This window comes from Salvelinus namaycush, chromosome 24, assembly GCF_016432855.1.
Source record: "Salvelinus namaycush isolate Seneca chromosome 24, SaNama_1.0, whole genome shotgun sequence".
Classification (NCBI taxonomy): Eukaryota; Metazoa; Chordata; class Actinopteri; order Salmoniformes; family Salmonidae; genus Salvelinus; species Salvelinus namaycush.
The window spans coordinates 14,831,079-14,845,293 of record NC_052330.1 but is presented as its reverse complement, the minus strand read 5'-3'; the positions used below and the strand labels follow the sequence as shown (position 1 = coordinate 14,845,293).

General features: G+C 42.6%; 1 protein-coding gene across 2 annotated transcripts; it reads right to left on the bottom strand.

Moving 5' to 3' along the window:
- Positions 1–63: 63 nt before the first annotated feature.
- Positions 64–8,551, bottom strand: LOC120019755. 2 transcript variants are annotated; one of them, XM_038963188.1, is made up of 15 exons: positions 8,199–8,551; positions 7,542–7,704; positions 7,224–7,279; positions 5,283–5,341; positions 4,866–5,188; positions 4,111–4,761; positions 3,755–3,879; positions 3,573–3,659; positions 3,396–3,494; positions 3,030–3,197; positions 2,546–2,740; positions 2,336–2,437; positions 2,156–2,218; positions 1,858–1,956; positions 64–1,701 (listed from the first exon to the last, which is right to left on the bottom strand). In XM_038963188.1, exons 2-15 carry the CDS (start codon positions 7,675–7,677, stop codon positions 1,276–1,278), a joined length of 2,589 nt encoding a protein of 862 aa, XP_038819116.1. In that variant the 5' UTR covers positions 7,678–7,704; positions 8,199–8,551; the 3' UTR covers positions 64–1,275. The 2 variants fall into 2 exon arrangements, with proteins under 2 accessions (XP_038819116.1, XP_038819117.1); XM_038963189.1 differs by lacking the exon at positions 8,199–8,551 and adding an exon at positions 7,890–8,154.
- Positions 8,552–14,215: the final 5,664 nt, after the last annotated feature.

The window sequence follows — 14,215 nt, the reverse complement described above, 5'->3', positions numbered from 1 at the left end:
AGAACACTGTTTACTGTGTAAGGAAAGAAGGGCAAAAATGAGAATGGAAAATTAGTAGCATTATGTTAATATTTTATTTCACCTGTTGATATAGCGAACACTCCTGGTAGTTAAAAATAGCAGCGAATTAGGCCTACAGTACTTTTAAAAAAGAAGGTATAATGCATTTTGTTTTCTAAAACTTGAAACAATAGATTTTCCATTAACAGAAATGTACACAAACGTGGAATTGAAGTGTAATATTTTTCATTTTTGACAAACAGTTGATTCAAAACAGTGAAGACTGAACACAATCTCAAGAAGCAGTCTAATGCCAGACAACAAATTAGGGCACACTTGTCACCCTTCACAAGGTTGGGTTATGGGAATGCCTATCGTTAAACTGAGCACTTAATTTCATTCAATATAAAAGTGCATGCGTAATGCCTCTTGTTTTGGTCACAGGAATCATGGACCTGAGCTGAACCTTTGAACAGAAAGACATTGGTTGTCTAACTTATCTTAGTCGATTTTAAAAGGCATCAAATAGAGAAAACCTATCGTTAACATCATGTGTGAGGGATCACTTAAAAATGTCCAAGGGCCAGTTCATTATTCAATACTAAATAAAATAGATATGAATCTACTCAAAACCTAGTTTGAACAGAAGTGCACTGACAGAAATATCAACAGAAGAGTAAACAAAATACATTCATACATCTGCAGAAACAGTACAGGGCCACACAGGAAGTAAATGAAATGACAACTGCACCTATTTCCATCTGGACAGTGTACATCAACAAACAATGCAGCGTTAAAAAACATCACTGACAACTATAACCGACAACCACTGTATCTCAAATTTATCCTGTGTTATCATATCACTATCCAATATATAAAATTCACACTACATTAACACCACATGCTATTGGTTAAATATGCATTGTAAAGAAGAGGTCTGATAACATGTAAGGTATAATAAAGGAGTTGTATGAAATAATAGATCCATACACTAGGCACAGTCTGAATCGAGGAGCACAAGCCAACACATAAGCACTTGTCAGAATAGGGGTTAAAAGATTAGTCTAAGTAAGCATGTCAGAAAACAAAACAAGAGTTATCAAACTTAAAATAATAAAGCACATTAAATGTTGGCTAAGATGACCTCATAGTTACAGTTGAAACACACAGACTACACATCCCAGAACCAATGCACAATGCATTTCTATTTGAATGTTCTGTAACGTTGCACCCTCCTGAACAGACCCCTGATCTGAAGTCAGGTGATCGGACGAACTAGGGGTTGCTTCTGGGTTGCTTGGCGACATCGGGGTGGGTCTCGATGATACTGGGTCTCTGCAGTGCCCATTGGTCAACGTCGTGTCTCTGGCCATCAAGCTCCTCTGTCTCTGATTCACTGCTGGAGCTACCGCTGCTGCTACTGCTGGAGTGGTCACTGCCAGTGAAGTCATAGCAGTCCTTCTCCTTCCCTCTACCCTTCCCCCTCCTCTTTACCTCTGCAGCCTCAGGGTTGGCCTGCAGGGCTGGCTCGGGCACCGTTGGTGGAGGTCCCATCTGCATGTCCTGCCAGGGCTCCAGGACAGGGGTGAAGACATGGAGGGTCTGGTGCTGGACAATGGGGTCGTCCACGGTGCTGTTCTCCTTGGGCTTGGCCTTCAGAACCTTAAAGTTCTTGGATTTTGAGGTCACCGCAAACCAGTCCTAAGAAAACACAGGACAAAGGAAATTAGTATTGTGTGCCACCAAAAATCACTACAATGTATTTTTGCAATACTGTATTCACATGGCAAAAAAGTATAAATTCATATGATAGAGTAGATCATCAAGGTGGTGAAAAGTCCTAAATTAATTTCTGACCTGGGAGTGGACAGAGTTGATGTGGTACTTCACCCCACTCTCAGAGTTGAACTCTTTCTTACAGATCAGGCATTTATATTTCCCTGCTTCAAAGTCCCCCTGCATCGAGAGAGACACAATTTGGTTGAAGTAGATGCTTAATAATGGGTTACATTTCTGCTAAAATTAGGTTTGAATGCTAAAAAAAACCCATAAGAATTGACTCGGTTTCAGCTGAATAATTTTCACTGTATTCTGGATACGTTGCAGTACTTGGAAGTGAAAGAGGGGAGCAGTGTGAGGAAATCTATTTTGTTACCCTTCCGCAGAGCCCAAGGTGAGCCTTCAGTCCAGACACGCTGGTGTAGACCGAGCCACAGCCCTGAGGGAAACCAGAAAGTTTCCCAGTCACAATATAAGCAAAGTATAGTACAGCGAGTAAAATCTCTACTATAGGCAATATGGGATGAAAGATTATTTAGAAACGTATGGTTCGTACCAAGTTTGGGCACTGCACTTTCTTTTGCAGCTTCACTTCATTTTTCCACTTCCGAAGGACCTCCTGACTGAAGGCAGGCAGCCCTGGGCGTGCATATCTCAGCTGTGGAACGCAAGAGAAAAATAATGGTTGATCAGGAGGTCAATGTTTACACAGGAATAGATACATGAGCACAGCTCTAGGACCATCTTAGTGTTGAAGATCCCTCACCTTCTTATCGTCGGGGACCAGGTCCCCGATGACCTTCCTCTTGGGCCACTCCTTAGCCAGCTCGTCATTAGCAATCTCTTGTAGGTGGAAAACAGCCACCTGGGCTGACATGCGTTTGACCCGGCCGCTGGGTGTCCTCTCAGGGTTGGGCTCTCTCTGGGCCTTCACCTCATCCTCCTCCGCATTCTGGGGCACCTGCGGAGGAGAAGGAGACAACTGTCTATCATCTCCCACTCAAGCAAAGCTCAAATAAATTAGACTCAAAAGAGACTCAAAGGAATGGGGTCTTCTGGGAGAATGAGAGGGCGGATATACGGAGAAAAATTTGTGACATTGAAGTTGCAAGGATGTAACTGCTACAGATTGTATGTACAATGGCATTTTGTGTGATGGAACGTCTCCCAGTGAATTGTAACCTTGAAAGACCAACTGTCTTATTCGTGGAGAAGTGTATACTATAAAGGCAGTGCAATGGAAAACTCACTGGTGCGTGCTCTGACTTGAGGTGGTACTCCAGGCCTGCCTTAGACTTGTAGACCTTGCCACAGTGTTGGCAGTTGAGAAGCAGCTTCTCCAGCTCAGACTCCTCCTTCCCACACTTCTTCATGTGGTACAGGTAACCCATGATGCTGGTGAAACTACCAGTGCAGCCCTGTAATGTAACATACAGTCCTTAAGAATGGAACAAATCTTTAGTTCCCCTGCACCAACAATGTAGTATCAGAAATCCCTGACCTGTTAGAACATTGTTATTGTGGGAGGCAACCCATCTGCCTAGGAAGACTACCAACAATGGGTTAAGGTGAAATCTGTACTAGAATTTCAGATAGACGCCAGCGAGGAATCATACCTCTTTAGAGCATTTTAATTTGCCCATCCGTTTCAGCACTTTCCTCAGTTTTTCCTTCATGGACTGGTCATCCAGGCCATTTATGTCATCTGGCGAGGGCTGGCAAAATATGACAGTTAAAACCAACATTAACATGAAACACACCAAAACAGGCTTCAGATGGGGGAATGGCCTTACCAGGTTATTGTGGTCTGCCATGATGTGGTACTTCATTCCAGTGGAAGATTTCAGTTGTTTCCCACATTGCTGACACGTGAAGGGATTCTACAAAAAACATATTTGTTTAGTTTTTGAAATTCAGTTAAACCAATGTGAGTGCAACATGGGAGGCTGTTATTGTGAGGATGGTGCAGACACACCACTCGGCAGTTCTCCATATGTTTCTTCAGTCCCTCCACAGTCTTCCTGCTCACACTTTTACACTTGGGGCAGGTGACTCGCCCTTTCCCCAGGATCATCAGCTGCCACCTCTCCTCTTGACTTCCTGTTCCACACAGGAAGTAGAGTTTTTTTATTTATTATTAAACGTAGGATAAGGAACAATCCCTACTCCATTACTATGCAATTCTCAAAGATATACGTAACATCATGCTAATACAACATTTTTACTAGAGTAATTACAGTGTTATTACACAAGCATATGATCAACAACTAAAGTGTTGCCAGAGAGTTTATCTATGGTGACATTCTATTTGCTAATCCTTTGTCCTCTCACCTGGGGGGTAGACAGGAGGTTCTTTCTTGGTTGTGAAGGTGAAGACTTTAGATTTCTCTTCCTCGGACAGCTCTGCTGGGTGACTGTGACTGCTCTGGATAGCTACACCTCCAATAGAGTGACTGCTATGGACATGTCCACCTACAACAGAGTAACTGCTCTGGACAAGTCCACCTCCAATAGGGTAACTGCTCTGGAGATGTCCACATCCAATTGAGTGATTGCACTGGACATGTCCACCTCCAATCGAGTGACCGCTTTGGACATGTCCACCTCCAACCGAGTGATCGCTTTGGACATAGCTATGGACATGTCCACCTCCATGCAAGTGACCGCTGTGGATGTGGCTATGGACATGTCCACCTCCAACCGAGTGACCACTTTGGACATGGCTATGTACATGTCCACCTCCATGCAAGTGACCACTTTGGACATGGCTATGGACATGTCCACCTCCAACCGAGTGACCACTTTGGACATGGCTATGGACATGTCCACCTCCGACTGAGTGACCACTTTGGACATGACTATGGACATGTCCACCTCCGACTGAGTGACCACTATGGACATGGCTATGGACATGTCCACCTCCGACCGAGTGACCACTTTGGACATGGCTATGGACATGTCCACCTCCAACAGGAACTGGAACTGCATCAAAGGAAACATTCAGCATGAACTAAAACTTGAATACCTGTATGTAAGAGAAAGAGTCATAAAATAAGAGATTGATGGTTGCAAGATACAATAACTACCTGTGTGTCTCACTTCCGGAGGGAAATTTGTAACAGAAGGTGCTCCGTTGTCCACCTCCACTCTCCGCATTTTCTTCATGGCAAAATCGGAGGGTGGAGGTGGTTCCTGACCCCGGCCCTGGGCCCTGCCTGTGTCTGGAGCCTGGTTGGGCCAACAGTCTTTAGCCACCAGCCTGTGAGGCAGTCTGGCAGAGGGAGGTGGAGGGGGAGGCAGCTCCCCGTTGGCTACAGCTAGGCTGGAAGACACCACGGAGCAGCAGGACGTCTCGCTGGTTGAATCCTCCACACCAGAGCCCAGGGAGACATTCTGCAGATCCTCATACCTAGAGGATTGAAAAGGTAGGAGTTGATTTCATTACACTGATGGGTGGGACAATTGATAGAAATGGACAATAAAAAAAAAGGAAACTCATTTACCTTTTTCTGCCATATGTTCTTTTCATTTTTTGAGTCACCTGGGCATGGGGGTCATCATTCTATAATATTAAATTAGAGAATTGTAAAGCAAATATCCAGTGTCCTACAGTACCTTACATGGTTGTATTGTGAAAACTGCAATAAGGACCATCATACTGTACGTTGATGTAGAAGTGCTTAATGCTAAATAATTTGTAGATCATCATATGATTGTCGTTATTTCAGTTTCATATTGAGGACTGGAATAGTGCACCCATTCTTTGGCCAGAACACCCATAATGGCCAAGTAGAACTGAAACAAAATACTGTATTATCCTAGTCAAAAAATCCTACAGGATTACAATAAATAAATCCTATTAGAATCCAATCGAAAATACTAACAGATTTTGGAACGAATCCTATAGGATTTCAATAGGACTGGATCCAAAATCTGATACGATTTACTATTGGATTCTAATCGGAATTTTTTATTGGAACCCTATAGGATTTTTTGACTAGGGTACATTTTTTTTAAATTATTCATTTTTTTTACAGGACAGATGCATGTACAGATATGGAGACAGATATAGAGAGGGATAGAGAGTGGTTAAGGACACAGTCGACGGAGGATATAATCCTACAGGAGTTCAATAGAACTGGTTCCAACATCTGATTAGATTTTTCTATTAGATTCTAATTGGATCCTTGCATTAGAATCCTATAGGATATAAATGTTTTTGTCTCCTATAGGATTTCTATACATTTTGTAGAAGGAATTGTATAGATATGTACATTACATTCTAAAGGATTATCCTCAAAACTTGGCTATATTTGATTTACACCATAGCTAACTTGGCTGCTTAACATATGGAGCACCGACCCTCCAGCTCATTCATAGCTTGTTCACCATCTCCTTTTTAAATAGGGAGCCAATTTGTTTTCAGCACTTTTATTTCCATGACTGATCTAGACTCATTTTCTCATGGCTCTCTCTTGTCCCTCTGCAGCAGTCATATGGTGAGCAATATATTTGGGACTATGGAATCGCAATTAAAGGTACAACCCTGGGAGCGAAAGAGGTGGAGGGTCCCCGTTAATCTTTGTTTTTCTTTTCCTCTCCCAACATAAAGACGTAAAGGGAACATTCTCTGTTCTGTATGCATAGGTGACTATTATATATCAAAGTAAAGAAATGCTCATATCTTTGTGCCCCGTGTAGAGCGTGGCACTTGCAAAGCCAGGGTTGTGGGTTTGATTCCCACGAGGTACCAGTATGACTACTGTAAGTCACTCTGGATAAGAGCGTCTGCTAAATGACTAAAATGTAAATGTTACTGTACCTAAAAATGTATTTTCCTTCTACTTTTTAATTGCATATAAGCAATGTAAAGATGCTGTGCATTCTAAGGGGAAAACTCCCTAAAATCTTGTGTTATTGTAAAACTGTATATAGCATTGTATGTCATATTGTAATGTCAAATTCAAAGACAGGAAGTTGAATGAATAAGAATCAAATAACTCAAGTGAGTTATTTTTTGAAAAAGGTGTACTGTACTGGTGGTCATACTGCAAATGAACATGCAGCCTTGAATCACTCCCATATTGTGGTGGTGAATAAAACCAAAATTAATATAGAACTGTTGTTTCCGATCAACGAAAATGTTGTACTTAATGTTGTAGTATAGTACTGGAACAAATGACATCAAACTATAATTTAATGGGTTCAATTAAGATTTTTTTAAAATAATAGGCTTCTGATTGGGTTGACAAAATCTTACAAGATTTATCAAAAACCTATAGGATCCAATGGGATTGATTTTGTTTTCCAAAAGGGAAAAAGTAGTCCAATAAGATTCTGATAGAGGTGACACAACATCCTATAGAATTGTGAGAATCCTATAGGACTCTGTTGGAAAAATTACTAATCCAATAGGATTTTTTGACTAGGGTATTTATTCTTACCTTAGGTGGAGCACCAATCATACTCATCACACTCATATCTGACATCCTCTGGATAGCTGTTGGATTATGGGTACATTTTCATTAGTTCATCTCTTTTCCAACAAAACACTATTAAAAGAGAGTTTCCGAGACAATATGCATGGAATACATAAATGGAGACTACACAGGCAATAAAAATCAAGATTAAAGACATTTGCAATTGCAACTGGCCAGAGACAGACTTGGACAGAATGTCATTTAGCATGTCATTTAGCTCTGAAGTTTGCTCAGTAAACTGACAACTTGTCAAACATCTAGTGATAATTTAGTGACATTTACCTGGTAGTGGAACACCACTTTTTTGTTTTGGCTGTGAAGCCTTCCTCTTCCTTGGAACATATGATGGTGACATGCTTCCCTGTGTGTGATGATGAAGTTGATGATGGTGATGATGGTGATGATGATGATCATCCATAATTGCAGCAGACCTCGCTGATCAGTACTGCAACACAACACAACACCAGGCCTAAATTATTCAAAGACATATAGTGCATGCAAAATAGATAATCCCTATCACATAATTGTCAAAAGGGCTTCAATATTATTTAGTCTGGAGAACATCTATTCTGGTAGTAGGCCACTGTATTTTGACGTGCACATAGAATAAAAATGACGTGGCATACCAACCCTTATGAACACAGGATTAGCCCGTGTGTTAATCCAATGGTAATATGAACTTCTTGATTCTGTTTGATTTAGCTCAGCAGTGCAACATTGTAGCCTACTCGAGCAGTGTAGCAGTAACAGTGTGTGATCAGAGTCCCAGCCACCATCATTGTCCACCACGGATAGCCACACAAAAAAAGGGAAACGCTTGCCTTGCAGCAAATCTACACTCTGGATGCTGATACAATGTAAGCATTATAACCGTGCACTACATGCGCTCAAACAACTTGGCTACAATGGCCACCTACTGATTTTGTTTGATACACTTACATTGTGAAATGTCTACCCGTACAGTACACTCCCATTAGCAAGGTTAGCTGCCATTCCTCCCTGTTTTAGTCCCCCCTGTCATTTTCCCCGACAACGACCCGCCTAACAAGTCTTTGCATCGACTCGGTTATTCGAATAGAGAGACCATCAAATGGCTATGCTGACATTTTCAATAGGCTATCTACTTGTGAAAATATTGACTAGACAAACAGTACAGTATCAATGATCTATATTCCATACCCTACGCGAGATTACTTCATTCCCGAAACGCCCTCTTTGCAGAGACAACAAATGAGATTCCCATTTTATTCACCACGACTGTAGCAAAGATTTTTTTTATAACTAAACCAAGATCGACCACAGCCTGTCGTTTCCACCGGGAGCAAATTAATCATAGTGGGCAGAACAAGCAATGAGGTGGGCAGAGACAAGCACGAGTTAGTGAGATCCTATTGGCGCGTTTTAGCACGTGTTTGCATATTTCCGTTAGGGAACAGTTACTATTTGAAGTGCGCATGTGCAATACGTCAACTCGCCCTTGCACTCCTAAACAAAGCATTTTTTTTAAACTTTGGCAAAGGGTCAAGTCTACAAAACTTTGTCCATTCTGTTCGTAAGAGATTCTAGTTTTGAAAACAGAAAACTGTATTAAATAAAACTGTATTGAGATCAAATGTTTCATCAACGAGAAAATTAGCTAAATCCATCTCGCTCCATCTTCTCCCACTGCCGGCTACTGAGCTTCCTCTTATCACCATATTAGGTGGTGAGTAGAAACGCCAACCGGATGCTTCAGCATTAAATATAAAATGAAACATCTGGCTCATTGTTATATCTGTGACTATAGCCTCTGCGGAGTCGGGCAGAGTCCACAACAACCGTATGTTCCGGTTTTCAGGGGAAATGGAAAGAAAGCCTGTGACGCGACTTCCGGGTTTGGACGTCAAAGTTGACCGTCTTCGAGAGGCTCAAAACCCCAATGTATCATGTGTAAATTGTGACTGACTGACTGATCTACAAATAATAATGAGTCTTTATTTATGATGCAAGGTGATTTGTATATCAGTCAGTCAGCAGTTGCCTGCAGTTGATTTTATTCTCTCGAACACGACCAAGGCAACATCCATCTTAAATCCTCCTCCACATTTACTGGATTGGTTGAACAGCCAGAAGAGAACCACCCCCAGCAGTTTTCCCCCTTCTCATCAAGTCCAGTATCTCTAAGACATGGTTCCCCAACTGGCGACCTGCAGGACGAATTTGGCCCAGGGGCAGTGGCGACCTGTCATTCAGGGCAGGTGCAGCAGAGCCCCACATTTTTTAGCTTGTTTGTTTTGCATGTTATTTTGGCATTAAAAGTGTCACATATCACTTTGCAAACAATGTAAAAAATATATATATATATCATTGAGTTAATAAAGCCGAATACAAACATGGTCTCTTTTTTGTTTTCTTGAATAAGGGAGCTCCAAAATGCAGGTGTTTCAGCCTAGCTCACCTTTCTGTGGTGGTGGGGCAAGCCAGCAGAAAATACGGAGCATTGCGCCGTGATCGGCTCAGTGTTCTGTTACTCATGGGGACACTACGTCACCGCCAAGTCTAATGGTAGCGCTCGAAAATTCAAGCCCCCTGGGTGCTGCCATAGGGTTACATTAGAAGTGCCCATCCAAGAAGGCTCAAGGTCATTGGCCACAGATAAAATGACGTCAAATCACGTTATATCTACAGTAGCTTTGATTGGACTGATCATGTCAACATCATACTTTCAAAATCATATGTAGCAGACATCATCATGAATCAAGTTGACAATCTACTGGCAAATCCTTTTTAATCCTTGTTATATGAAGAGAAATAATGAAGAGAAATTATAGATAAAACGTATCAGTGCTCATCTGCCATTGGACATAAACATTACACAAGTTGGAAATCGCAAATTCAACAATTTGGGCTCCTGAGTGGCGTGGTGGTCTAAGGCACTGCATCTCGGTGCAAGAGGCGTCACTATAGTACCTCGTTTGAATCCAGGCTGTATCACATCTGGCCGTGATTGGGAGTCCCATAGGGCGGTGCACAATTGGCCCAGCGTTGTCTGGGTTTGACTGGAGTAGGCCGTCATTGTAAATAAGAATTTGTTCTGAACTGATTAAATAAAAAAATTAAATCTAATTAAAACAATGAGTGGTTTGGAAGGAATCATTGGCTAACTGCAAGCATTGCAAAGCAATCATTAGCCTGCTATTCAGTGGAGTGGCCGTGTGGTCCCAAGTCCAAGATTAAGGGTCTCTTTTCCTAGTTTAAAATGATAAACATACAACATTGGCCATGCTGTCAGTGAAGCATGATTTGTGCCGTGCTCAAAACAGCTGTTAACTTGGAACGGCAAAATCTGACTTTAGTGAGTTTAAGACGACTGGGAACTCGGAAAAAAATGAGTTACGACTGGGAAAATATGTTTTGAACTTTCATCTTACTCTAAATTGTAAATCGGGAACTCAGGCCTCTTTCTAGAGCTACGACCTGAAGATCACTGACTTCATCATGATTCAACCTTTTTTCCCCCAGAGTTTCCAGTTGTCTTGAATGCACCATAAATCCAGAGAATACCAGACTTTGATGACAAAGTTTGATGACACAATTTTCCAACGAAGGACCGCCACGCCACCTTCCTGTTAAAGTGAGGTGAGTCCAAAAATGTCTTGTATGCTGCTGAATAAATTATGTAATATGCCAGGGAGATGTGTATACTGTAGCTAAGAAAGTAATACTAAGTGTATGTTGTGTAGTAAGCTGTTAGTAGCCCATGTGCCTCACCCTAATAATTTGGTCTATTTTCACCTCTTATTAATTTCACCTGGTGGTGCACATGTAGCCTATAACCTGTTTTTTATTTGATTTTATTTCACCTTTATTTAACCAGGGAGGCCAGTTGAGAACATGTTCTCATTTACAACTGCGACCTGGCCAAGATAAAGCAAAGCAATGCAACACAAACAACAACACAGAGTTACATATGGAATAAACAAATGTACAGTCAATAACACAATAGAAAAAGTCTATATACAGTGTGTGCAAATGGTGTAAGGAGGTAAGGCAATAAATAGGCCATAGTAGTGAAGTAATTACAAGTTAGCAAATTAACACTGGGGTGATAGATGTGCAGATGATGATGTGCAAGTAGAAATACTGGTGTGCAAAAGAGCAAAAAGTAAATAAAAACAATATGGGGATGAGGTAGGTAGTTGGATGGGCTATTTACAGATGGGCTGTATACAGCTGCAGCGATCGGAAAGCTGCTCAGATAGCTGATGCTTAAAGTTAGTGAGGGAGATATAACTCTCCAACTTCAGCGATTTTTGCAATTCGTTCCAGTCATTGGCAGCAGAGAACTGGAAGGAAAGGCGGCCAAAGTGGAGTTGGCTTTGGTGATGACCAGTGAGATATACCTTCTGGAGCGCGTGCTACGGGTGGGTGTTGTTATGGTGACCAGTGAGCTGACATAAGGCAGAGCTTTAACTAGCAAAGACTTATAGATGATCTGGAGACAGTGGGTCTGGCGACGAATATGTAGCGAGGGCCAGCCGACGAGAGCATACAGGTCGCAGTGGTGGGTGGTATATGGGGCTTTGGTGACAAAACGGATGGCACTGTGATAGACTGCATCCAGTTTGCTGAGTAGGGTGTTGGAGGCTATTTTGTAAATGACATCGCCGAAGTCGAGGATCGATAAGATAGTCAGTTTTACGAGGGTATGTTTGGCAGCGTGAGTGAAGGAGGCTTTGTTGCGAAATAGGAAGCCGATTCTGGATTTAATTTTGGATCGGAGATGTTTAATATGAGTCTGGAAGGAGAGTTTACAGTCTAGCCAAACACCTAGGTATTTGTAGTTGTCCACATATTCTAAGTCAGAACCATCCAGAGTAGTGATGCTAGTTGGGCGGGCGGGTGCGGGTAGCGATCGGTTGAAGAGTATGCATTTAGTTTTACTAGCGTTTAAGAGCAGTTGGAGGCTACGGAAGGAGGGTTGTATGGCATTAAAGCTTGTTTGGAGGTTTGTTAGCACAGTTTCCAAAGTAGGGCCAGATGTATACAGAATGGTGTCGTCTGCGTAGAGGTGGATCAAGGAATCATCCGCAGCAAGAGCGACATCATTGATGTATAGAGAAAAGAGTCGGCCCGAGATTTGAACCCTGTGGTACCCCCATAGAGACTGCCAGAGGTCCGGACAACAGGCCCTCCGATTTGACACACTGAACTCTATCTGAAAAGTAGTTGGTAAACCAGGCGAGGCAGTCATTTGAGAAACCAAGGCTGTTGAGTCTGCCGATAAGAATACGGTGATTGACAGAGTCGAAAGCCTTGGCCAGGTCGATGAATACAGCTCGGAAACCAGATTGCACAGCGGAGAAGGTACGGTGGGATTCGAAATGGTCAGTGATCTGTTTGTTAACTTGGCTTTCGAAGACTTTAGAAAGGCAAGGCTTTCGAAGACTTTAGAAAGGCAAGGCAGGATGGATATAGGTCTGTAACAGTTTGGGTCTAGAGTGTCACCCCCTTTGAAGAGGGGGATGACCGCGGCAGCTTTCCAATCTTTAGGAATCTCGGACGATACGAAAGAGAGGTTGAACAGACTGGTAATAGGGGTTTCAACAATGGCAGCAGATCATTTTAGGAAGAGAGGGTCCAGATTGTCTAGCCCAGCTGATTTGTACGTGTCCAGGTTTTGCAGCTCTTTCAGAACATCTGCTATCTGGATTTGGGTGAAGAGAAGCTGGGGAGGCTTGGGCAAGAAATTGCAGGGCAAGTAGCTGCAGGGGTTGCGGAGCTGTTGGCCGGGGTTGGGGTAGCCAGGAGGAAAGCATGGCCAGCCGTAGAGAAATGCTTATTGAAATTCTCGATTATCGTGGATTTATCGGTGGTGACAGTGTTTCCTAGCCTCAGTGCAGTGGGCAGCTGGGAGGAGGTGCTCTTATTCTCCATGGACTTTACAGTGTCCCAAAACCTTTTGGAGTTAGAGCTACAAGATGCAAATTTCTGTTTGAAAAAGCTAGCCTTTGCTTTCCTAACTGACTGCGTGTATTGATTCCTGACTTCCCTGAAAAGTTGCATATCGCGGGGACTAATCAATGCTAGTGCAGTCCGCCACAGGATGTTTTTGTGCTGGTTGAGGGCAGTCAGGTTTGGAGTGAACCAAGGGCTATATCAGTTCTTAGTTCATTTTTTTTTGAAAGGGGCATGGTTATTTAAGATGGTGAGGAAATTACTTTTAAAGAACAACCAGGCATCCTCTACTGACGGGATGAGGTCAATATCCTTCCAGGATACCCGGACCAGGTTGATTAGAAAGGCCTGCTCACAGAAGTGTTTTAGGGAACGTTTGACAGTGATGAGGGGTGGTCGTTTGACCGCGGACCCATAGCGGCTGCAGGCAATGATCGCTGAGATCCTGATTGAAAACAGCAGAGGTGTATTTGGAGGGCAGGTTGGTCAGGATAATATCTATGAGGGTGCCCATGTTTACGGATTTAGGGTTGTACCTGGTGGGTTCCTTGATAATTTGTGTGAGATTGAGGGAATCTAGTTTAGATTGTAGGACTCCCAGTTTAGGTCACCTAACAGAACAAACTCTGAAGGTAGATGGGGGCAATCAATTCACATATGGTGTCCGGGGCACAGCTGGGAGCTGAGTGGGGTCTGTAACAGTCGGCAACAGTGAGAGACTTATTTCTGGAGAGATTAATTTTTTAAATTAGAAGCTCGAACTGTTTGGGCATAGACCTGGAAAATATGACAGAACTTTGCAGGCTTACTCTGCAGTAGATTGCAACTCCTCCCCCTTTGGCAGTTCTATCTTGATGGAAAATGTTGTAGTTGGGGATGGAAATCTCACATTTTTTGGTGGCCTTCCAAAGCCAGGATTCAGACACGGCTAGGACATTAGGGTTGGCGGAGTGTGCTAAAGCAGTGAGTAAAACAAACTTAGGGAGGAGGTTTCTGATGTTAACATGCATGAAACCAAG

What these genes read in the sequence shown, in the direction of transcription:
- LOC120019755 (XM_038963188.1), bottom strand. Translation starts at nt 7,677, where the DNA reads ATGGATGATCATCATCATCACCATCATCACCATCATCAACTTCATCAT. An exon ending in AAGTGGTGTTCCACTACCAG is followed by an intron (nt 7,280 to 7,541) that starts GTAAATGTCACT and finishes ATAATCCAACAG; the next exon opens with CTATCCAGAGGATGTCAGAT. An exon ending in AAGTGCAGTGCCCAAACTTG is followed by an intron (nt 2,219 to 2,335) that starts GTACGAACCATA and finishes GGTTTCCCTCAG; the next exon opens with GGCTGTGGCTCGGTCTACAC.